At 33.9% G+C, this 25221-nt stretch overlaps 1 protein-coding gene across 16 annotated transcripts in view; it reads left to right on the top strand.

The window, feature by feature from the left end:
- The window catches only part of CYLD (CYLD lysine 63 deubiquitinase), a 74465-nt gene that overhangs the window by 6161 nt on the left and 43083 nt on the right, over positions 1 to 25221 (top strand). For 7 of the 16 annotated variants that reach the window (XM_079117286.1, XM_079117273.1, XM_079117282.1 and 4 more), the window contains 5 exons: positions 159 to 811; positions 2085 to 2387; positions 4932 to 5037; positions 21712 to 21810; positions 23893 to 24009. In XM_079117286.1, the coding sequence (XP_078973412.1) occupies positions 308 to 811; positions 2085 to 2387; positions 4932 to 5037; positions 21712 to 21810; positions 23893 to 24009 (1129 nt within the window). In that variant the 5' untranslated portion in view covers positions 159 to 307. Of the gene's footprint in view, positions 1 to 158; positions 812 to 1585; positions 1607 to 2084; positions 2388 to 4931; positions 5038 to 21711; positions 21811 to 23892; positions 24010 to 25221 lie in introns of those variants that run through there. The other 9 variants (XM_079117277.1, XM_079117280.1, XM_079117279.1 and 6 more) reach the window with 4 other exon arrangements.

Here is a 25221-nt window from a genome sequence, read left to right as displayed (position 1 = left end):
ATTTGTGTGTATGTGTGCATGTGTGTGTGTTTGTGTGTGTGTGTGTTTTTACTAGTCAGATGAGATTTTTCAGTCTTTGATTTTAATTAGTTCAAATTCATTTAACTTAATTTTAATCCATGGAGAATGAAATCTATTTATTTTTGCTTGTTCACTAGGCATTTTGATTTGCTGTCTTTTTACAGCATGGACACCAAATTGCTAAAAACATACTTTGGGACTGCCAGTGAATCTGTCTTTTGCGATTTTCCGACAAACTTACTAGTGGTTCATTTTTTTGAGTTCATGTTCTGAAGTTACTATCACAATGAGTTCAGGCTTATGGAGCCAAGAAAAAGTTACTTCACCCTACTGGGAAGAGCGGATTTTTTATTTGCTTCTTCAAGAATGCAGTGTCACAGACAAGCAGACACAGAAGCTCCTTAAAGTACCAAAGGGGAGCATAGGACAGTATATCCAAGACCGCTCTGTGGGGCACTCAAGGGTTCCTTCTGCAAAAGGCAAGAAAAATCAGATTGGATTAAAAATCCTAGAGCAACCTCATGCAGTTCTCTTTGTTGACGAAAAGGATGTTGTAGAAATAAATGAAAAATTCACAGAGTTACTGTTGGCAATTACCAACTGTGAGGAGAGGCTCAGCCTGTTTAAAAACAGAAGCCGGCTGAGTAAAGGCCTGCAGGTGGACGTGGGCTGCCCTGTGAAGGTACAGCTGAGGTCTGGGGAAGAGAAGTTCCCAGGAGTCGTGCGCTTCAGAGGACCCTTGCTAGCAGAGAGGACAGTGTCAGGCATATTCTTTGGAGTAGAATTGCTGGTAAGTTTGATGAACCATTTTAGTGGGCTGCATGTGTATGTTTGTGTGTCTGTGTGTATTTGTATGCACATATATTCTTTTTCTTCTTTAAGCACAAAGTAAGTTTTCCCAGAAGTGTTCTGTGATTTTTAATATTCATGGGTTTATTTTTATTTGTTGTGGTGCTGGGAATTGAACCTAGGATCTCATGTATGCCAGGCAAGTGCTCTCCCGGCCCCAGGATTAGTTTTTAATGATGAATTGAGACAATGTAGATGATGCTTGGAAACTTGGAAACTCTCTATGACAATATGAACATAATTATAGACTTTCTCTATCTTTGAAATTTTAACATTATTTATATTAAAAATTAGCTCTAATTGTAATTAATCACTTTAAAGCATGTTAATTATTTTGTGACATTATCATCTATAGGTTTCTCAGTTCTTAATGTGTGTTACTAAATAATGACATGAGGTTTAGATGTAAGCTTTTTTAATAAGTTAAGCAATTTAAACTTGCTTATAGTTATCCCTGATAATATATGTAAGAATTATTTTGGAACTTATTTTTGCCGGACAGAAATCTAATAACTGTGAATGTTTTCAAACTTAATTTTCAAGAATTTATGTCAGTATCATTTTGATATTATGAATAGAATTTAATGCCTTATTTGCTTCTTTTAAAATAATTTTTAAAAATTTGTTTAAATGACAGTAGAATACACTTTGTGCTATTTGCTTCTTGAATTAATTTTTTAAGCAGTGGAACAGGAATTTGGATGCCAGTTAAGCCATTTACTACATGGATTTCCAGGTAATTAGCCAACCTAGGTAACATCTCTAAATCTGCTTCCTCATCTATAAAATGGTGGCAATGTACATAATTTGTAGTGCCTTTGTGATATATTGATAAAGGATTTATCATAGTGGCTATCATACAGTAAGTGGTCAATAAATGAAATTAATGTTACTATTAAGGTCAAAATTTCTTTTTATGACAAAACTAATGTTTGAATCATAATGCAGAATCCAGTCTAGTTTTTTCACAATCCAATTATGATTTGAAATTATCAGGTAATTTTATTTTAGCATCAGACACAGCTTCTTCCTTATGTTTTAAACATCCTTAATCCAATGGTGACAGCTAATCTTAGATTTTTTGTTACCCGTGTCATTTAGAATTTTTCCAAAGTAATTTCTCTGAAATCCCTAGCGTAGATCTTTTTTCCTAAAGATAATCTTTCTATATTTATCTATCTATCTTTAAAAAACATCTCTCTCTTAAAAACTAGGAAGAAGGTCGTGGTCAAGGTTTCACTGATGGGGTGTATCAAGGGAAACAGCTTTTTCAGTGTGATGAAGACTGTGGTGTGTTCGTTGCGTTGGACAAGCTGGAAATCATAGAAGATGATGACAATGGATTGGAAAGTGATTATGCAGGCCCAGTGGACACCATGCAGGTTGAACTTCCTCCTTTGGAAATAAACTCCAGAGTTTCTTTGAAGGTTGGAGAAACTATAGAATCTGGAACAGTTATATTCTGTGATGTTTTGCCAGGAAAAGAGAGCTTAGGATATTTTGTTGGTGTGGACATGGTAAGAAAATTTTGCATTATATTATCATTATGAATATATGTATTAGTTGTATGACCAATTTAGGTACAAATTGGACACTTTCAATGTTTAAAATGGACCAATTTGGTCTACTCTAAAGGTCACATTTGAATTTATCTTTGATAAAGAAATATTGAAATGGGACAGGAGTCTGAACGTAGAATTATATTTATTCTTTTTCCAATTTGCATAAACTTGAATAGTATTTATTTAATTATTTTTGGTACCAGGATTAAACTCAGGAGCACTCAACCACTGAGCTACATCACCAGCCCTTTTTTGTAATTTTTTTTTTTTTTTTTTGTAATTTTTATAGATAGGGTTTCACTGAGTTTCTTAGTGCCTCACTGTTGCTGAGGCTAGCTTTGAACTCTCGATCCTCCTGCCTCAGCCTCCTGAGCTGCTAGAATTATAGGCATTTGCCATGATGCCCAGCTTGAATACTTGAATAGTATTCTTAATCTTTAAATTTGCCTTATTGTAGCTGAACAGTAGACAAAATAAAAAGACAAACCAAACCAAACTAAAACAACAGCAAAAAAAAAAAAAAAAAAGAAAAAAAAAAGAAAAAAGAAAAACAACAACAATAAAAAAACCAAAAAAACTACCCCTCCAACCCCAACCCAAATACATTACGATATTATTTTGGAAAGTTTTTTTTTTTAATTTATGTTTTCTTTGTGTAGTATTTGACAAATTTTATTATTAGCTGGTCTGATTTTTATGGTAATGTAAAACATGGTTTATAGAAAATACCTGAGTAGAAATAGCCACAGGAATACACAATTGGGATTTGGGTTATTTGCACATTTTCTTCAACTCTTGGTACTGATTTTTTTGTCTAATGTTTGACAAATAATTTATATTTTAGCTGTACAGTTCATTGGCATTAAGTATATTCTTATTATATCATCTTACTCATCTCCAGAACTTTTTTACCATTCCAAACTGAAACTCTATACTTATTAAACCAATTCTCTATACTCTCCTCACCACCTGTTAATTGCTCTTTCTGTTTCCATGAATTTACCTGTTCTAGGTACTGCATGGAAGTAGAATCATGTAATATGCTTTTGTTTATGTCACTCATTTGAATGTTACCTTATAATCATAATTGTTAATAATGGATACATTCCAGTTCAGTTATACCTGTGTCATGAAGAGAATGAAAATAAAAAGACTGGGAACATTTTTATCACAGATGGAAAATACAGGCAAAATTTTGTTAGGTACAAAGAAGGTGATTGATACAGGATTACTAAATCCGAGGATGAGTTGGGAGAGGACTTGTACTCACAGTGGGAATGTTTTTAGTAATCATTTTTTATCTCCAGGTATAATCTGAATAGGGTAGAATGTGAATGTTCTACTATAAGTGTCTATTATCTTGTGCTTGGAAATTTTAAGAAATGCTCTTTGATACTCATTATTAGGTACTAAATAAACATTTGCTGAATTCTTCATGAAGTTAGAACCAATGTAAAACATGTGAGTTCCTCAAGATAGCTAACTATAAAGAACTCCTTTTAACCAATAGTCTCTAAATTTTAATTCGGTCTTTTGGAGAAGACATTGTGGGCTGAGTGGAGGGAAGGTGGAAAAAGAGGGCCACTAGTCACTGGTGTTAGGTTCTCCTTGCTTCAGGTCATCTGGCCAAGGCCCCAAACTTAGCCAAAGTCATTTAGGCCTTGCCCTTCTTACAAGGATATCTACAGATCATCCTGTGTACCCAGGGCAGGCTGCCTAGAGGTACGTCCTGCCAGCTCTTCCCCTTGCTTCCATCCATCCCCCAGTTGGCTTGTTCAGGTATTGGTTCCAGACACTTCTAAGTATGTTCCTTGAGAGGAAGGTTATGGCTAGTACAATTTTCTCTAATCACTTTCATTTCCAGGGACATTTTAGCACATTGTACACATTGGTGCTCAGGGCAGTTGTCTAGCCAATCTATCAGTTAGCTTGATGAAGAGTGCTCTAGTAGTTGGTGTTACTTTGTCGTATAATATTAAATAGAAAAATCTCCATTTTGGAGAAAATTTTGTTCTTCATATGACAGAAGAACAATTAATAGACTTTCTCTGAACAGAAAAGCATATGATCAAATTGATTAGGTGCTCAGGGAATATAAAGTGTGATCAGCTTTTAGGGATAGGTTTCTGGTGAAACCTAGAAACATTAGTATTGTTTATAAATTTTTCTATGAATACAATGTCTTTTAAAATCTCAGATGGGTGTTATTCCACAGACTTGTGTTTATTGTCCAGTAAAGTATGAAAAACATTTTTTGGTTCTTTGTTCATCTCTGGGTTTACTATAACTTGCTTGTTCTTGGTTCTTATTTTTCCAGAAACAAACAAAAAAAGCCTTACTACTGTGGCAAATATTTCTTATATTTTTTTTTCTTTTAGTCAAATAGTTAAAATTTACCAAAGTAAAATATTTTGGAGGATTCTTTTATGGAAAATACAGACTTTCATATTTATATTTTATTGAGAGTTCCAAAGTTTATATTATTTTTATAATTTCTAGGATAACCCTATTGGCAACTGGGATGGAAAATTTGATGGAGTACAGCTTTGTAGTTTTGCAAGTGTGGAAAGTACAGTTCTTTTGCACATCAATGATATCATCCCAGGTATGTTTTCTTGATGTTATATGTATTTACAAGCTAGAGTTTCTAACATGTATTTTGTCATGAGAATTTAAATATACACTTCAAGATGCATGTTTTGAATTTGACTTTTATACTACAGAATTATTAAATAGAATATCCTTTCTTACCTCTTAATGAAAACAATAACAATTTTTATTTCCAGAAGTATGTGAGTGTGGGGTGATATTTATATATTATTTTTCACTTTTTTATCTCCTAGGGGGGAAAAATCCCTTTCTGATAATTAGAAGGTTCAGGAAATATAATAAACCACAATGTGAAAAAAAAATGTGTTGGAGTAAGAGGTTAGTGTAAACTGGAAGCCTTTAAGCAGAAATTGGTTATCTCATCTAATTTAATCTAATCTACTGTGGAGAGGATTCTTGCTGAAGATTCTTTCTAGTTTTGATATGATATAATTGATCATGTTTCATGATTTTAGTCAGAAACAAATTTCTCAACTTTTCATCTTTAAAAAAAAACCCTAAGAACCTTTATTTTGCCTCAAATATATAGCACCTAATGGCAGTGGTTATGTAATTGTTAATGTTCCTAGTGAAGCAACATTAACAGTACCATCCCCTGTAGTTGGTAAAATTCCCAGTGATGGGCTAGTGCAATAAAAGTAACAGACAATCAGAGATGGTGGTGTTTATCAAGCATTCTATCACTATGAATAGAATGTCCAAAAGACCGCAAGTAGACTGGTAGACAGGCATGTGTCACTCTGAATTAGATGACCTGTACACTCTGACATTCTTGACAACTTACAAGGTAGGTCTTAATGATCCCCATATTGCTGACTAAAACAGAAAACAAAACAAAAAAAACCCAAAACCTGGAACTCAAGTATGACTAAGAATGTCGAAGATGAAAGTAAGTGCTAGAGCCAGAATTCAAATCCAGGCCTGAGTATCAGGCAGTGCCCTTTACAGCACTTCCCCAACCCCGATTCTGTGTGTATTGTTTCCATGTGAAGACCTGTGTGGAAAACCGTACTTCTCAGTCTCACATACTGTTTCCATGGAGATGCATTTTGTCTTTAATTCTATAAAAGCTGAATTTTTACTGTAGTAAGGATTACAACTGAACAGGCAAACTAAATCATTTTTTCTTCTAGTGTTTTTCCATTATTGTTAATTTCGACATAGAACATTTTTGTTTCCTTCAGTTCATTTCAGGTTCTTGGTTTCTTGTTTTGTAAAAAGGATAAGGCTAATACTAGATGAACCTTAAGGTTTCTTCTAGTCTGTATGGTATGCCTTTCCTGTTTTCCTGTTGGTGTGTAAGTGCTTGCTTTACAGAGTTAGAGAATGTTTTCTACTTTAGCTTTTAGTTTTATAGCAAAAGTACATTAATTTCATTGGAGGTATGAGGGTCAGATGGTAACTTTGTTTTGATTTTACTTGGGACAGTCTGACATGGCATACTTTGCTTTTCTTGATTTCTTTAAAGTTAGTTTTTTATTTCTTGCAAATTGGATTCTGAGCTATTTATTCGCTTCCTTTTGGAAACCATGGTTTATATTCAGAGGAAAGCATACATGTGCTTTATATTTTATTTAGTGATATTGAATTCACTTCTTCATGCCTATTAAAGGAGATAACATAAGTTTTGATTTTATGAATCGAAATCCTTTTTATACAATGAATGCTTATTGTTTAAAAAGTAGTACTATACTGGATCCTTCATTCATATAGTATTAAGGCCTTACTTAGGCTGCTTTTAGATTTTGGGGATATAGTAGGAAGCAAAATATAAAAATTCTTCTCACATGGAGCTTTCATTTTTGCAAGTGGAGAAAGACCATAAATAAGTAAAATATATGGTCAATTAGGTGGTGGGGAGGTTGAAGAAAGAAAGATAAACAAGGTCAGGGGAGGAATGGGCCAGAACGGGATTCTTCTGTTTAATACAGAATGGTCCCAGTGGACCTCTCTAATAAGGTGACATTTGAACTCTTGACATGAAAGAAATTGGACAGCCAGTCACAGTGATGTACTGCTTTAATCCCAGTTGGCTCAGGAGGCTGAGGCAGGAGGATTGTAAGTTCAAAGCCAACCCCAGCAATTTAGCAAGGCCCCAAGCAACTTAGTGAGACCCCGTCCCAAAATAAAAAATTTAAAAATGGGCTGAGGATGTGTGAGTCAGTGGTTAAGTGCCCCTGGGTTCAGTCCCTGGTACCAAAAAAAAAAAAAAAAAAAAAAAAAAATACACACTCACATATATATATATATTTAGAGAGAGAGAAAGAGAGAAAGATAAACAGAAATTGAGGAGTGAAAACGTGAATATTCCAAGGGGTAGGGGCCATGGTCATAGCCAGCCTGGGCAGTTTGAGCACTAACAAAGAGTTCCCCGTGATTGCAGCAGACAGCATGAGGGAGAGAGTGACAGCAGAGAGAGCAAGCTGGCACAGGTGGGGCATTGGGCTGTTGGATGGATTCTTGGCCTATACTTTTGGCGAGATGGAAGCCATAGGTGGGTTTTTTAGCAAAGGATACTTTGTCTAATTTACATTTTTAAGTGACCACATCCTAAGAATGGACTATATGGAAGATAGACACAGGGGGACCCAAAAGGAGAACTATGCAGTTATTCATGTGAGAGATGGTGGTGGCATGGGCTGCAGTAGTTTGATAAAGTAGGTGAGAACTGAGTGCATTTTGGATGTAGTTTGAAGAGCGCTAATAAGATTTGCAGATGCTTGGGGTGTGGGGTTGGAGGGAAAATTTTGAGGAATCCAGGATGACTCCAAGCAACTAGAAGGCCATACTGGCCATTTACTGAGGTGGGAAAAACAGCAGGAAGGAGCAGGAGTGTGTGTGTGTGTGTGTGTGTTGTGGGAGGGGTAGGAGGTTGGAGCATTATTTTTGAAATTAGAATTTTTGTTTTGAATGTGAAACTGATATACCTATTTCAATTTCAGTTGAATCTTTACACTAATATAAGAATGCTTCTTTAATCCTTTTTTAAGGATGGGTAATAGTGCTGAAATTTTTTATATTGGAAAAACTTTTTATTGTGAAATTTATTTGCAAAAGGGTATGTAAACATGTATCAAGAATAAATAATGAACATTCCTGTAACTTGGCATCCAGGTTAAGAAAGAGGACTTATACTTGTGTTAAAAGTACATATATACCTTTCTCTCATACTAGCTGTATGCCCCTGGGGTAACTATTGTTTTGATTTTTTTTTTTTTTTTTTGTTAACAACTTCCTTGATTTCTTTATAGTTTTATCATATCTCTATGCCTAAATAATACATTGTTTTATTTAGCTTGTTTTTGAATTTAATATAGATAGAATCACACTGCCCCTTAATTATTTGCATAATTTACTTAAATTGTATTTTGAGATTCTTTTCTGTGGGTAAGGGTATTGATAGTTCATTCACTGTCACTGCGTCATAGTTTGTTTATTGTGAAGAGAGCCCATGATATAGTGAGCTATTCCAATTTAATGAATGTTTGGGATTTGGGTTATTTCTACAACATTTTCTTCAACTCTTGGTACTGATTAAAATTTTTGCCAGCCTTGATGGTTGAGTAATGGTATCTCAAGTTGATTTTAAAATACAGTTCCTTGATTACAATTTCCTATCAAGTTATTAAAACAATTTTAATGAGAAATACATTGACATATCTCAAACCTTTAAAAAGCACAGTAAAATATCGTTTCCATTTTTTATCTCTTTAATCCCACTTGCCCCTCCTTCATCCCTTGCATTCCATGGGTACTGTTTCTTTATACAATACAAATATATATATATATTCTTATTTCCCATTCTCTTTTAATATAAAAAGTATCCTAGTATCTAGGATGGTTTATTCTCCTAATCTCATATTTTAGAGTTTTTTGTATATCTGAATAGAGAGGTTCTTATTTTTTAGAGTTGTTTTCCATTGTATGGAAAAGTGATCCATAATTTACTTAACCAGTTTTGTATTGAAGGATGTTTGGAGTGTTTTTGACTTTATACTATTCCAGACAATGCTTCAGTGAACTTGGACATATATATTTCCCACATGAGTTGGCATATAGATTCCCATATGTTTGTTTATGATGAAAGGGTGCCTGTTTTTATAGTGTTGTCGATATTGCTTTCAGTAATGGATATAAAAATTTTTATTTGTACCAGGGTATAAATAGAAGGATAACTTGTAGCTTTTCCATGAGAGTATGATTGTTAACTTTTTTTGCAATCTGATAGGTGAAAAATATATTCCTGTGTAGTTTTAAGTTGCCTTTGTCTGAGTGGTTATTGAACATCTTTTCATATAATTAAGGGCAATTTGTAATTCTCTTTAATTATTCATTCATATCTGTTGTCAGTTTTTAAATTGGGCATTGATCTTTTTTCTCACTGGTTTCTTTTCTGTTAGGGTGTTTCACACTTGAGATATGAGGGGTAAATGTTCTGTTCCTCCACCCTATTTGTCTTTTTTTTTTTCTTTGAACTCTTTGTTTATCTGATCAACCTTATTTGTTTGTGTTGTGTAACAGGATTTGCCATTTAACCATGCTTAAGTGTGGAATTCATTGATGCTCTGAGTACATTTACAGTGTTGCACAACCATCCGCACTCCCCATCCAGACCTTAATCCTCCAGAACAGAAGCTCTGTGTCCTTTAAGAAATAACTCCCATTCCTCCTTCCCCTCAGCCTCTGTTAACGTCTATTCTCTACCTCGGAATTTATGAATTTTCCTATTCTAGGTACCTTATATGAGTGGAATCATACAATATTTTTTCTTTGTATCTGGCATATTTCCCTTAATACAATATCTTTTGACTTTCTTTTTGCCATGCAAGATTAAAAAAAATTATGCAGTTGAGTTTATCAATTATGTTTTGGGTTCTAGTTCTAAAGGAATTTCCTAGTATTTTCTTCTAATTCTCTTTTGGTTTTATTTTTTACATATGCATCTTTGACCCATCTTTATTTTATGTAGTGCATGACATGAAATATGGATCCAGTTTAACTTTTGTTTTTCCCTCCCAGATAAGTGCCCAAATCATTTATTAAAAAAGCCATCTTCTCTCTGGTTTGAGCTGCCGCTTTCATCATACTGAACTCCCACAAGTACTTTGGAGTATTTCTGGACTTTGTTCTGTTTACTAGCACGTCAGTACCACATTGTTTTCAGTGATGCTTTATGTTTTTATGTTAGTAAAGTTAGTCCCCTCTTATTCCATTCTGAATTTTCCCATTCTACATTGTCTTCCAAAAGTTTGATAGCTTTGCTTTTCACTTTTAAGTCTGTGATCCACCTAAACTTGATTTGTGTGGGCGAGGAGACACCGGAATGGATACCCGATTTGGTCTGCCACGCTTGCTGTGAACAGTTTTCCACTTACATATGTATGGATCTCTCTCTGGGCTCTTCCTTCCTCACACTGAAACCACTTGGCCTTCATCATCATAGCTTTAGAAAAGGTCTTGATGCCCCTGAGAATACATTTCCTTTCCTTTTTTTTTTTTCCTTCTGTTTTCTTTAATGAATTTCTTGACTTTCTGGTCTTGGCTCTTTATATAAATTTAACTATCAACTTCTCAAATATTACAGGAGAGTCCTGTTATGATTTTGATTGGAATTTCAGTTAATCTATAGAACAATTTGAGAAAAATGGACATTTTTTATTATCTTAAAACTTCTAATACATGATCATTATATATCTTTTTATTTATTTAATTATGCTTTAGTAAAATTACAGTTTTCTCAGGAGGGACTTTTAAGCATTTTGATACATTATAAAGTAAAATTTATATTTTTAATAGTGTCTTACTAATGCATAGAAATACAATTAACTTTTTTTTTTAAAAGACAGTTTTATTGAGAACTAATCCAGATATCTAAAAATAGGTTCATTTAGTATACAATTCAGTGTATTTCAGTCTACAGATATGTGCAATCACCAATACAGTTAATTTTTTTTTTTTTTTTTTTTTTGGCACCAGGGATTGAAACCAGGGGTGCTTAACCACTGAGCCACATCCCCAACCCTTTTTATATTTTTTAGAGTCAGGGTCTCACTGAGTTGCTTAGGTCCTCACTCAGTTGCTGAGGCTGGCTTTGAACTCAGGATTCTCCTGCCTTAGCCTCTTGAGCTGCTGGGATTACAGGTGTGAGCCCCTGCACCTGGATAATACAGTTAATTTTAGATTTCAGAACATTTTCATTATCTTTTTTTTTAAAGTGTAGTTTTAATTACCACTGTCCTCACCCTTTGTCCTTTTTAGTCCTAAGCAACCACTAGTCTACCTGTTGTTTCTCTCTGGGTGTGTTGATGATTTTCTGTTTGTATTATGTTTACAGCAACTGAATTATGATATATGCCTGTGTTTTTCTTCATGTTTATCTTGCTTTTAGTTTGATAAACTTCTCAGATTTGTAAATTTATCTCTTTCAAAAAATGAAATAATTTTAGCCATTATCTCATCAAATTTTTTTTCTATTCCATCAATCTTCTGTCATTTTGTAACTTCAGTAAGAAACATGTTAGACTTTTTTATGTTGTCCCTCAAGTGAGGTTAATTTTTCTCAAACTTTTTCTCTTTATTCAGATAATTTCTGTTGTTTTATCTTTGATTTTACTGATTTTCCTTCATTGTGATCAGTAACTCATCTGTATTAGTCCATTTGCTGCTATAACTAAATACCTAAGCCTGGGTGTTTTATGAAGAAAAGAGATTTAGTTAGCTCACAGTTTTGGAGACTGGAAGTCCAAGATTGGGTAGTCAAATTGATTTGACCATTGGAGAGGGCCTCATGGCAGATGGTATGTTTTGAGTGCTGGGAAGGGGAAAGAGAGATCACAGGATGAGACAGGAAGTCAGAGAATAAGGAGGGACTTGCTCTTCAGTTTGTTCTGGTGAGAACTTAACTTCATGAAACTATTATTAATCCCTTTCAAGGGTTATGGCCTAATTCCTTTCCACTAGGAATTATCTCTCTGAAGGATTCTACCACCTTTCACTGCCATACTGGGGACCAAACTTGCATCTCATGAACTCTTGGGGGAAACACTCAAACCTCTTCTAAACCCTATAACATCATTCAGTGAATTATTTTTTTTTTATGTACTGCATTTTTAAGTTTTTCAAAGTGCTTTCAACATTTTCTATTTGGTTTTATTTTGCTAAGTATTTTTTTTTTCTTTGATCAGAGATTTTCTTTTTTTCTCCTTTATTGTGAGTACACTTTTCTTTACGTCCTTGAGTTTAGTTATAGATGCTTCTTTATAGGTCTTTGGTCTGCTAATTCCAACACTTAAATCATCTGTGGATTGGAAGTCATTGTGATTTTTTTCTTTTGAAAATAGGATACAGTTTCCCTCTCTTCTGTGTTGAACAGTTTTGGATTACATCTGTGTTGTTCCTTTCTTCTAAATTTTTAGTCCCCTCATAATCTGCCTCCTGTCTTTTCACTCAATAGTGCCTGCAAATAGTTGTTTTTATATTTTGTCAATATTTATATCTATTACCTATAGGGAAAATGGTCTAATAGGAACTTATTCTATCATAGAAGCTATTTCTAAGCACTATATTTTAGAATATGGAGACATTGATTCAAGAAAAAGGAAGGATTTCTTTGTGGAGGAATGTTGACATGATCAGATTTTATCCTAATGGTTTTTATTATTTGAAATATTATATTTTTTCACTGTATATTGATTTTTAAGTTTTTTTTAAATGTTTTCTTTCTTGCTTTCACATTAGTATAAAACCTTTGGGAAGGTAAAGGTTCTTTTAAGTGTAAGTCAGAACTTCTTATTGGTATGATTTTTCCTGCAGGTGACAGCTGGCAATACCTCAAATCATTTTTGATTGTCAAATTATGGGATGATAGCACTGGTATCTTTTGAGTAGAGGTGCTGCTAAATATCCTAAGTACCCAAGGCAGCCCACATAACAGATAATGATCTGGTCCAAAATGTTAGTAGAGCTGTATTGAGACACCCTGTCCTAAAAATATTCTGAGAACTATATTAATTTTATAATGCTAACTTGCTTGATGGCTAAGTGGAATGTCTTGCAAAATTTTTTTCTTTTATTTTTTTGTGTATTCTTTCAGGACAACCAATTCCAGCTAATACTATTTTTCTAGAATCCTATAATTAAATTTCACTTTCCTAATCAAATCAAATATGTTCAGGGGTTTCCTTTCTAATTCTTTTTGGTGTGTGTGGGAATGGTGGTAGGTAATGTCCAAAGGGTACTTTTGAAAGCTCAAAACCTTGTGGCATTTTATATTGAGTGCAGCTATCCTTTTTACCTACTTTAATTTCATTTCTTTGAATTTTATATTTTATAACAGATATAATTGATAACATTGAGTAATTTGGGATACTGAGGAAATATTTAATGGTATCATTAAAGAAAGAAAAAGATACCCTAACTATGAAATTGGTTTATGTATGATTGTTTTTCTTAGTCTGCTATAGAATAAAGATTTTTAAATTTTTTAAATTTGTTCTAATTAGTTATACTAATAGTAGAATGCATTTTTGACACATCATACATAAATGGAGTACAACTTCTCATTCATCTGGTTATACATGATGTAGAGTTACACCGGTAATGTAATCATATATGCACATAGGGTGATAATGTCTGATTCATTCTGTTATCATTCCTACCCGCATGCTCCCTCCCCTCTCTTCACTTCCCTCTGTCTAGTCCAGAATACCTTTATCCCCCTCCCCCCACTTATTGTGAATTAGCCTCTGCACATCAGAGAAAACATTCAGTCTTTGGTTCTTTGGGACTGACTTTTTCCGCTTAGCCTAATATTCTCCAGTTCCATCTATTTACCAGCAAATGCCATAATTTCATTCTTTAATGCTGAGTAATATAGAATAAAGATTTGAAGTGCTTTTCTTCTTACTCTACATCTTTATTTCTATGTATTTTTTTTCCATTCTTAATTTGGTTTGAAATCTAAATTATCTTGGGGTCTGTGGTATCATTTGAAAAGAAAAAACTACCATTTCTATTTTTTCTGTGAAAGAATTGAATATAACCTGGCAAGAAATTCTTTTCACTAGTATTTATCTTAAAACATTTACAATGTTATTTTATCTAAATATTAGTGTAGAATTAAAATTTTAAAAATTAGCTCTCTTGGGAATCACTTGTCAGGCAGACTGTAGATCTGTGGTTGTCACTGGTATTATTGCTGGCTCAGAGCAGTGACTAGAGGAAAAGATGTGTTTTCCCTTTCTTTTAACACATGATATTCATAAACATTGAATAGGAGATAATTAAGAATGATACCAGCTTTTATAACATAATACATAAATCACACTTATTTGCAAACAACATAAAGCTTGCAAATAGACTTTTTAAAAACTAAAGTTGTTTAAGTGAAAATTAATTTAGTTTATCTGAATGAGTCTTCGTCTCTTTCATGTCATCATTAACACTCTTTTCTTGAGGGGGAAAAAAGAGTCACAGTGTCTCCCTTTAGTTCCTTAATTTCTTTTTTCTTGCCCAATTACCTTCATTTGTGGGACAAAATTAATATTTCCAGCATCTAAGAAAGATTCTTTTTGGAGTGGTTGAACAAACAGCTGGTGAGATTAGGAAGGAATTCTTCCCAGGCAGTTGCTTGCTACTGTTGATTCTGCATACCTTTGACTAAAAGATGCAGCCGTCTTAAACCTGCTGTACAAATGTTAAATGTACATCTAATTTGACATTATGTTCAGGTTCTGAGGGTTGTGATAAAGCATGTCATTTGATGCCACCCTGAATTATACATTTCTGCCTTTTGAGCTCAGTCTGAGTCTTCTGTTCTAGTTGTGGGGGATTAGAGTGTAATGCTATTTATTTTTTATTTTATACTATACAGTGTATCCACTTACAAAGAATTTTTGAAAGCCCTCTCATGAGAATTTTCCCTCCTCATATTGATTCCTGCTACCTCATTTCCTTTGGTATCCTTCTTGATCAATTTCTGTGTCATTCAACATTTGCATGTCTTTGTACTTTTGAGCCTTCTTTTCTAATTTTTTTGCCAACCTTATCTGCTGAGATATAATTGACATACAACAAACTGCATATATTTAAAACTGCATAATTTGATACATTTTTGGCATACGAATACACCCTGAGATTATCACCACAGTCAAGACAGGGGGACACATCCTTTACCATGCCACAGCCTTGCCCCCACTGACAACCATTGATCTTTTTCGCACTATTCATTTGTTAATGTTTTCTAGAATTTTGTATAAGTGATATGACTCAGATGTACTTAGTTTTTGATTCATACCTGTTGTCCTTTTTATTGCTGATGAGTATTCCAGTTTTTTTTTAATCCATTGACTTGATGGACATTTGGGTTTTTTTCCAATTTTTGGCCATTGTGAGTAATGCTGCTATGAAAATTAGCATACAGATTTTTTGTGAATATATGCTTTTGCTGTTTTGTGTACATATCTAGCTGTGAAATGGCTGAAACTATTGTTGGGGATTGTTTGGCCTACAAACAGAAAAGTCTGCAAACCTGCCACGATGTCTTTTCAAAGTGTGTACTCTATTTATATTCTCAGCAGCAGTGTACCAGAGTTCCTTTTCTTCCACATCCTTGTCAGCACTTATTATAGTCTGTCTTTTAATTTTAGCTATTGTAATAGGTTTATAGTGGCAATCTAATTATGGTTTCAGTTTGCATTTCACTAGTGACCAGTAATGTCAAAGAGTTTCATATGCTACGTGTCCTCTATAAATCTTTCTTGGTATAATATCTGTGCAAATGTTTTGATGATTTTTTATTATTGAGTTTTGGTAATTATTTATAAATTTCAAATACAAGTCCTTTATCAGATATATGATTTGCAGATACCCGAGATTGTTAGATTCACCTGCAGAGAGGGCCCATTTACCTAGTTTGTTCCAGTGGTACTGTCTTGTAAAACCTTAGTACAGTATCACAACAAGAGTATGGACACAGCGAAGTCAAGATGAAGGGCATTCTCATCATCACAAGGATCCTTTCTGTTGCTCTTTAAGTACTACGCCACTTCCCTTGTCCTCTCACCCTCCTTAAGCTCTGACCACCACTAATCTCTTCTCTTTTTCCAAGTTTGTCATTTCAAGATTATTATTCAGTGGAATTGTATAGGATGTAACCTTTGGGGATTGGCTTTATGCACTCAGCATAATTCTCTGGAGATTAGTCCATGTGTGTATTAGTGATTTCTTTCATCTTATTACAAAGTAATAGTCCATGTTATGGTTGTACCACTGTTTAATGATTTATCCATTGAAAAAAACATGTAATTTTTGGACATTATGAACAATGATTTTATAAACATCTGTGTGTAGAAATTTTAGTGAACACAAATCTTCATTTTTCTGGCATAAATAAATGTCATATGATATTTCTATAGTTAGTTTTTTGGGGTAGGGGTACTGGGGATTGAACTCAGGGGTACTTGGCCCACTGAGCCTCATCCCCACCTCTGTTTTGTATTTTATTCAGAGACAGGGTCTCACTGAGTTGTTTAGCACCTTGCTTTTGCTGAGGCTGACTTTGAACTTGACATGCCTCAGCATCCCAAGCTGCTGGGTCCATAGTTAGTTCTTTAAGAAACTATTACTGTTTTCCAGAGTGACTGTACTGTTTTGCATGACCACCAGCATTACATGAGTGATCATCTTTCTGCAGCCTCACCAGTATTTGGGATTGTCACTATTTTAAATTTTAGCTATGCTGAGAGATGTGTGGTGATAGCTCACTGTGGTATTGTTTCCCTGATAGCATCTTTTTTGCACTTATTGCTATCTATATATCTTCTTCAGTAAAATGTCTCTTCATCGGTTTTGCCAGACAAATTGGATTGTTCGTTCTTTCATTGTAGAGTTTTGAGAATTCTTTATATAGTCTAGATACTGATCCTTAATGGGATATATAATTTACAGATTTTTTTGTCCATTGCTTGTCTTTTCATCCTCTTAAATGTTTTTCAGAATAGAAAATTTTGGTTTTTCTGAAGTCAAATTTATAAAGTTTTCCTCTTATGGATCATGATTTTTGTGTCAAGTCCAATAACTTTTGCCTAGTTCTAGACTTAGAAGATTTTTTCTTAATTTTTAAAAATTAAAGATAATTCACATACCATTATATTTACTCCATCAAAACATCCAATTCATACAATTCAGTGATGTTAAGTACATTTACAATGTTGTGCAACTACCAATTCTGTCTGGTTCCAGGAATTTTTCAAAAATGTCAAATGAAAACCTTGTACCTACTTCCCAGTTGCCTACCCTCTGCAGCCCCTGGCAACCATTAATCTACTTTCTATCTCTGTGGATTTGTCTATTCTGGACATTTCATATGAATGGAATTTTTTAAATGTGGGCTTTTGTGACTGACTTATTTATGCATAATCTTTTCAGGGTCCATTCATGTTGTAGCATACATTAGTACCCAAGTCCTTTTTGTGGCTGAATAACATTCTATTGAATAGATATACCATATTTTGCTTAACCTTCATCAGCTGATGGACATTTGGATTGTTTCTATTATCACAAAAATTCTGCTGTGAAAATTCATGTACAGGATTTTCTGTGGACATATTTTTTCAGTTCTCCTGGGTATGTACCTAGGAGTAGAATTGCTAGATCATATGGTGATTCTGTGTTTGTCATTTATGGAACTGCCAGATTGTTTTCCAAAGTGCTTGTACCATTTTACTCTTTTACCACTAATGTATGGGATTTCTTTGTTTACTCTTTTCTGTTATTGTTTTTTTTAAGTTGTATAGTTTTACATGTTATGTTTAAGTGCATGAGTCATTTTGAGTTAGATTTTTTGATAGGATGTGAGACTTAAGAAGTTCTTTTATTTTAAACCTAAGACTATTTAATTGTTTTAACACCATTTGTTAATACTGTTTCTTCCATTAGATTGCTTTTGTACCTTTGTCAAAATTCAATATTGTATTTATATGGGTCTATTTCTTGGCTCTCTATTCTGTCCCATTGATCTGTGTGTTGTTTCACTGCCAATACCACACAGTCTCAAGTACTGTCGCTAAATAGTAAGCTTTACAACAGGTAAGTGTATTCTTCTTTATATCCTTCTTTTGTAAAACTATTTGTGTTAGTCCATGTCTTTTCCTTCCCCATGTATATATTTTAAAATAATCTTGTGTAATCTACACAAAATTTTGAGATTTTGATTAGGAATTACATTAAACTTAACATGTGACTTCAGGGAGAATTGACTTCTTTTGGTTAGAGAGATCTGGCTTTAGTTGGACTTTCTTTTGTCTGTACCCTTGACATTTCCAGGTTGTTGGCTTGTGTAGCTGGGATACAGATGAGGCAAGAACACCACCCAGGGGAATCTCCACCATGCTCTTGCTTGGCTTGGGTCCTAAGGTCCCTTGATGGTCTATCCTCTTCTTTCCACCTTTTAATATTTGTTTTATATATCATGTACAGAGTTTTTAGTTGTACCTAGCCAGAGGAATAGGGAAAAGTATGTCCACTCTATATTTCCAGAAGTGCGAGTTGCATCTTCATTTTTAACATTAGATATTAGATATCATTTCACATGAGTAAAGTACATAATTAACCTTTTATTTAAATTATTGCATTGTGTTTCATTTTATGGGTATACTATAAACTTTCTAAAGCTAATTTAGGCCTTTTTTCAGTCTTTTGCTATTATAAATGGGGCATCTGTAAACAACTTCATCATATGAATCAGTTTGCATACATGCCTGTGTAGTAAGCTGAACGGTAACTTCCTAGGAGTTTTAAAATTGTTGGGTCAAAGGGCATGTGCATTTTACATTTTGATAGATGATGATGAATGATTTTCCAAGGAGACTGAATCACCTTGAATGGTAGGTAGGACTTCTGGTCATGTGAGACAGAGCCCCAAATGATATTTTGAAGCATTAGATCTCAGTGTACAACTCTGAAGTTATCTGTAAGGTCCCACAAAGATACAGTTTTTATATACAGTTGTCCAAAATATAAGGAAAGTACTTATTGTTATCTGTAATCCAACTTTGGATAATTACTATGTATAGTTTGTTTGCTATCAGGTTTTATAATCTCTCACTCTACTCAAGTAAACATGTTTTCCTCACACAATTTTTCTGTGGATGTTCATTTCTCATGTGGGTCTAAATTATACTCTGTGGCTGATCAATTAAGCAATTCCCTGAAACTTAACACGTCATTCAAATTCACAAACATTCCTTTAGGTTTGAGTAAAACTTGTTCACTAGTTTACTGTTACAATTTTCAAACCAAGATTATCCAAGGGATTTTTCTTTTTTTTTCTGATTAAATCAACAAGAGTAATGGATTGATTTTATCATCCATTGATTTTATTATTTTGGATGTAATCCTTGCTGTTTCTATATTATGCATACTTAGGTTTGCTTTCTTTTGCTCAATGCAGTGTCCGTGTTGTTCTATATATCAGTAGTTTATTGCTTTTTATTGCTATATAATATTCCATCATATGAGTAGATCACAATTTGTTTATCTATTCTTCTGTAGAATAAATTGTTTCCAGCTTTTGGTTATTATGAATAGAGTTGCTGTGTACATTTTTGTACATGCTGCTTAGTGTACATATTTTGCAATCTCTATCAATATCTTTAATTACAACCATTTTAATCTTACAAAATCATCTGCTGAATATATTCCTTACCTTATTTATTAGCCTTTATTTACTTTTTCCTAAGTCGATAATCTAAAATTTATGTTAGAAGGCTTTTATTATTATTTAAGTAGTTTAATTAACATAGTTATGACAAATTAATGACAGCTATTTGGTATATAATTGTTGGAGGATAAATTAGATGTGGTATGTGACCTTTTATCTGCATAGACTCCTGTTAGATTGCCCTGTTCCTCAAAGTTGATATTTGGCCCCATTTTTGATAAAGTCTTTAGCAGAAGGTAACCACAGTCTCCAACTCCAGTGCTTCTAGTTCCCAGTCCCAATCTTCAAAGCATCACCAGAAGCACTATTACCACTGGTTCATCCATGTGACCCTGTGCTGCTACTTGGATGCATTAACAGTTTAACAGAGTGAAGACCATCAACTAAATTTGTTACAGTGGCTACTGACTGTGTAATGTCCATATATTATGGTATACTTGTGAATGTCTTATTTTCATATGGAGTCATATGCAATCAATTACAGTTAGTAGTGGTAATTAACTTTCTTTAGTTAATTTATCTGCTATAATTTGGGAATATTTCCCAGTGACAGAGATTTTCCTTCCATAGTAACTGCATTGGTGACATTGATAAACCGAATGGTAATATCATAAAAGTATTAGCAGATAACATTTCTTTTGCTATGCTACTTGTTAAAATCATGGGTAATCAGTATAATTTTTGAATTAAGATAATATTGGCATATTACATAATAATATTGGAGTATTCCATTTCATCATTTTCTGAGACATTTAAGATACGTAGCATAATAATATTACCCTCCTTCTCCAACTATGGAAAACAGTTAACAAGCACCATTTACATATAATTAATTCAATATGATTCCTTTTTTTTTTAAAGTGATCTTTTCCTTCTATTTAAAATATAAAATGTTTCCTATTTTTTTCTTTCTGTCCTCAAAAATCTACTGTGGGTGATATCGTTTTTGCTGATATACAGCTTTATCAGGTATGACTCCTAAGTGTCATGTTGGGATTTACAGATTTGTGGTTGGACTTTTCAAAGGAAAAACTTTCCACATTGACTCTCCTACATTTATTTGATCAATATTTATAAATGTCTTATGAGTGTTACTGAGCTTTAAGGTTCAGAATTGTCTTTGTATCAAAAACAAGTTTGCCAAAGAGAAAGTTTCAAAGTTCAGAGTGTTTTCTTTAAAAATATTTCTGTTGCATGTCTCTGACTTTCTGCATTATTAATCTGTATAACTCTCTGTGTTTTTGTTTATATGTGTAAGAGTTTGTGTACACATGTGCTATTCTTAACATACACATGTTTTTAAAAGCTGATACATAACCAGTGCCTTCCTACCTATGATACATGTTCCTCCCAGGCTTTGTTCAGCCTGCCTTCCATAATACATGTCAATATGAGATGCTAGGTTAGAATGGCACAGAAAGTATTATCAAATAAGTTTACTATATCCATCCTTGAGAGAGTCACAGTATACTTGAGCATATCAAAGATTCTGGTTTTATGCAGCAAAAAATATCTTTTTTTTTATCTGAGCATCTAGAAATATTTGGGTGTGGAACGCTTTATGGTATGCTGGGCATACTGACTTGGGAAATGCTGCAAAAATTATGAGTAAGGTTTTCTTTGTAGTGTTTTAAAATATAAAATCATCTTGACTACACATGATTACATTTTCAAAAGTTAACATATTCAGCTGAATTGTATTTTGGGAGTGTATTTTCTTGTTGATATTGCACTTTGAAGAACAGTGTTGATTTCTTTCCCCTCCTGGAGGTGTTACCTCTTTCCTTTGAAGGTCCTTAAAGAGAATTTGTAAAACTGTAAAAATTGTGCTTTATGTTGGAAAGCAGTTTTTTGTTTTTGTTATTGTCATTGTTTTTTTTTTTTTTTTATTGTTTCTCTTCTAAAGGAATTTACTTATATTTTAAAAAAAAACATGTTTACTGTTTTTAGATAGCGTGACACAAGAAAGGAGGCCTCCCAAACTTTCCTTTATGTCAAGAGGTATTGGGGACAAAGGTTCATCCAGTCATAATAAACCAAAGGCTACAGGTATGGATTAATAGGGGGTAATTCTTGGTAACTGATGTGCTATCTTCTTTGCCTAGGCATCAAGGAAGGTTATAAACTGTCATGGCTTAACATATGTTTAGACTTACTTCTTTCAGGCATTTTAAGGAGTTAAGCTAAAATTTCATATAGATGGTGTTGCCTAAGCCAAGAATTCCCCACCTTTTTTTCCTGGTAAGAAGTTTCCTATGAGAATTTATGTCTTTAGCTGGCCTATAATCAACTCGCTTTTGGGATTCCCTGCTTGTAACCTTGGGTATTTATAATTGCAACTATATAAAATAATTACATATGGCTAGTGTTATGTAGGATAGTGTACTAGAAGTTAATTATGTGGATTTGGCTAAATAGATGTGGCACAAATTAAATTCCAAACTGCTAAGGAAAAAATATTGTCTCTTTTCCAGAAAATTCCTTACAATACATGTGTAGTTCACAGTTTTTTTTCTGTTCACTTCCACATACTTCATAGATTTATAGGGTAGTTTTTAAATGAGCCCAACAGCCCATTTAACAATCTGTAAGAATTTTTGTTAACAGATGTGGATTAGAAGAATATGTTTTCCTGAATTATCTAGTTGAGCAAAACTATTTTGGTTTGTTTAAAACTTCAGTTAAGAAAATATTTTATGTGACATTAAGTCCTGAGATTTAGGGTTAATGACACGTTATATAGGTATTTTTATATTAGCTTATATATCTATAAAGGATAACTCAGATTTACTACTCTCACATATAAAAAATAACTACTACTTTTCTTATTCACACTAAAAATTTTTTTGAGGTGGGGCTCTTACTATATTTCTCTGGCTGGCCTCACCTTACTGGATCCTAGTGATCCTCCTGCGTTAGCCTCCTGAGTTGTATGTGTATCGCATTGTGTCTGGCACCAGATTTGAGACACAGGTGTTAATTGGGTGATAGCTGGTCTGAGTGAATGGTGTAAAGTCTAGAGCTATTGGCTTTAGGTTGAAAAAGTAAAACCAACTTCAATATGGGTTTTGGATACTACACTGCTCTCCATGATGGCCTGTTCTCTTAATCAGTACCAAAGCAGGCAGCGTTTGGAAATGTCTATGACACGGCTCTATTAGCTTTTTGTTAATAATATTTGATAAATCTAATATGAAAGATTTAATAGTGCCTTGTTTATTCAGGCATGGGGAAATCAAGCAACAAATTTTATGACCAGCAATTCCAAAATGTTTAAACTTTAAATATTTTATTTTTATGGCTTTTAATTTTTTTGTGGTGCGAGGAATTGAACCCAGGGGGTTACATCCCCAGTGTAAACCTTAAATCTTTATAAACTTAATTTTATGCATTGATTTATATACAGCATTTGAAAATTACCTGTTTTGAAAGGAACTATTTAAAAATTACTGACATTTGAGAAATGAAATGCATTCTGTGATTTTGTCTTTGCAAGCATCATGGAGTAAACTTACTTACACAGACCCAGACAGTGTGACTTACCACACACCTAGGCTATGTGGTATAGTACTATTGTAATTTTGGTTTGTCATTGGCCAAATGTTATTATATGTTACATGGTTGTAGTAGGTTAAACTTGTAAACTGATAGATTGATCAGATGAAATTGGGGAATGGTGATTTTGATATTTAGAAATAAACAACAGTACATGGAATGATTTCTTAGAGTACTTTGTATATAAAAATTAGCACTCTTGGGGCTGGAGCTTAGCTCAGTGGCAGACCACTTGCCTACCATGTGTGAGGCACTGGGTTTGATCCTTGGCACTGCATAAAAATAAAGAAATAAAATAAAGGCACTCTGTCCATCTTCAACTACAAAAAAACCTACGCTTTTACTCCTATTCCCCTCCTGTATTGACTCTACAGGTAAAGAATCTTTAATGTTGCAAAAATGGCTGCCAAGTTTTTATGAGTGGAAGACAATAAAATATATTGTGTATCTGTATAATTATTGGTTGTATTTAAAGTTGTTGACATGACATGCATATTAATTTACTCTTATTAAAAATAAAATATGCTTTTCACCATATTGACTATAGTTTTAAAAGAAACTTTTCTTATTCCATAGGATCTACCTCAGACCCTGGAATCAGAAACAGATCTGAATTATTTTATACCTTAAATGGGTCTTCAGTTGACTCACAACCACAATCCAAATCAAAAAATACATGGTACATTGATGAAGGTAATCTATAATTCTAGTGTTCTTTACAGTGATCCTCTCCTTTTACTCATCAGAGAAAATGGCTTTTTCATCAGTATTTGCAGTTTTTGAAAATAGAATCCATAGACTTAATATTGCTGAACTTGAATATTATACAAAATTTGAACTGTACTACTATTAACAAAACATTTAAAATGTATTAACAACTTGTTCTTTTTTTAAAAAAAAAAACTTATCTGCTTAGGGTAGATCTGTAGAATCAATTTTGAATCATTTTTAAAGACTTTTCTGCCTGGGTCTTTCTTGACCTCTTTAACCTATTATATCCCATCATCTTACATATAGGATACCTGTGACTTAAATTGAGAAATTTTATCTTTTTGTAAGTTTTTATGGGTGTCCTGTTATATAGGATGATGGGACATAATGGAATTTATAGCATCCCTTTTAAAAAATGTCTTTTCACTTGGTTCAGGGACATAATTTTCAATTTATTCATTTTCTTGTTCATCTGTTCAACAAATACTTGTCGAGGTTTACTCTGTGCCAGGCATAGGGTTACAGTGGTAAGGAAGAGGGCAGCTTTGCTCCTGTCCTGTTCTGAGTTTACAACTGTCAAGATAGAAATTAATCAGACACAGAAACAGCGTGGGATCGCAGTGGCACTGAGCGCAGTGGAGATGAGCTGTTGGAGGAAGGGGACTAGCAGGCTCGTGTTTCTTCGAGGAAGCGGCATGTGCTTAGATTTACCAGAGGAACTGTGTGGAACATGGTGAAGGAGGATAGAAGAGCCTTTTAGGCAGAGGGCATGGTACACATAGAGGCCTTGGGAAAGTGGAGCTAGGCTTTGCCAAGGACTAAAAAGAGCCAGAGTCGCTACACAGAGAGAGGCATAGCACTGTACGAAATCAGAATGGAACTGCCCTCAGGGCCAGGACGTGGAGCCTAGGTACCCACTGCCAGGAAATGGAGAGCCACTAAAAGCTTTCCAGCAAGGGGTGACATGCCCAGGTTTACCTTTTGGAAAGATCGTTCAGGCTGCAGGGAAGGTAGTAAATTAAAGTGGGGATAGGTCCAAGAAATTTGATTGTATTATCTGGGACTAGAGTTGGAAAGGGATGGGGAGAAGTAGGTGGAGACAGGAGATGTTTAGGAGTTGAACTGCTAGGACTTACAGCTGGAGTGAAGGTAAGAGTTGAGGAAGAAAGACGTGTCCTGGTGACTCCTAGTGTT

Source organism: Sciurus vulgaris (assembly GCF_902686455.1).
Source record: "Sciurus vulgaris genome assembly, chromosome: 17".
NCBI lineage: Eukaryota > Metazoa > Chordata > Mammalia > Rodentia > Sciuridae > Sciurus > Sciurus vulgaris.
The sequence above is the reverse complement of the archived record's forward strand: the minus strand, read 5'-3'. Positions and strand labels throughout refer to the sequence as shown.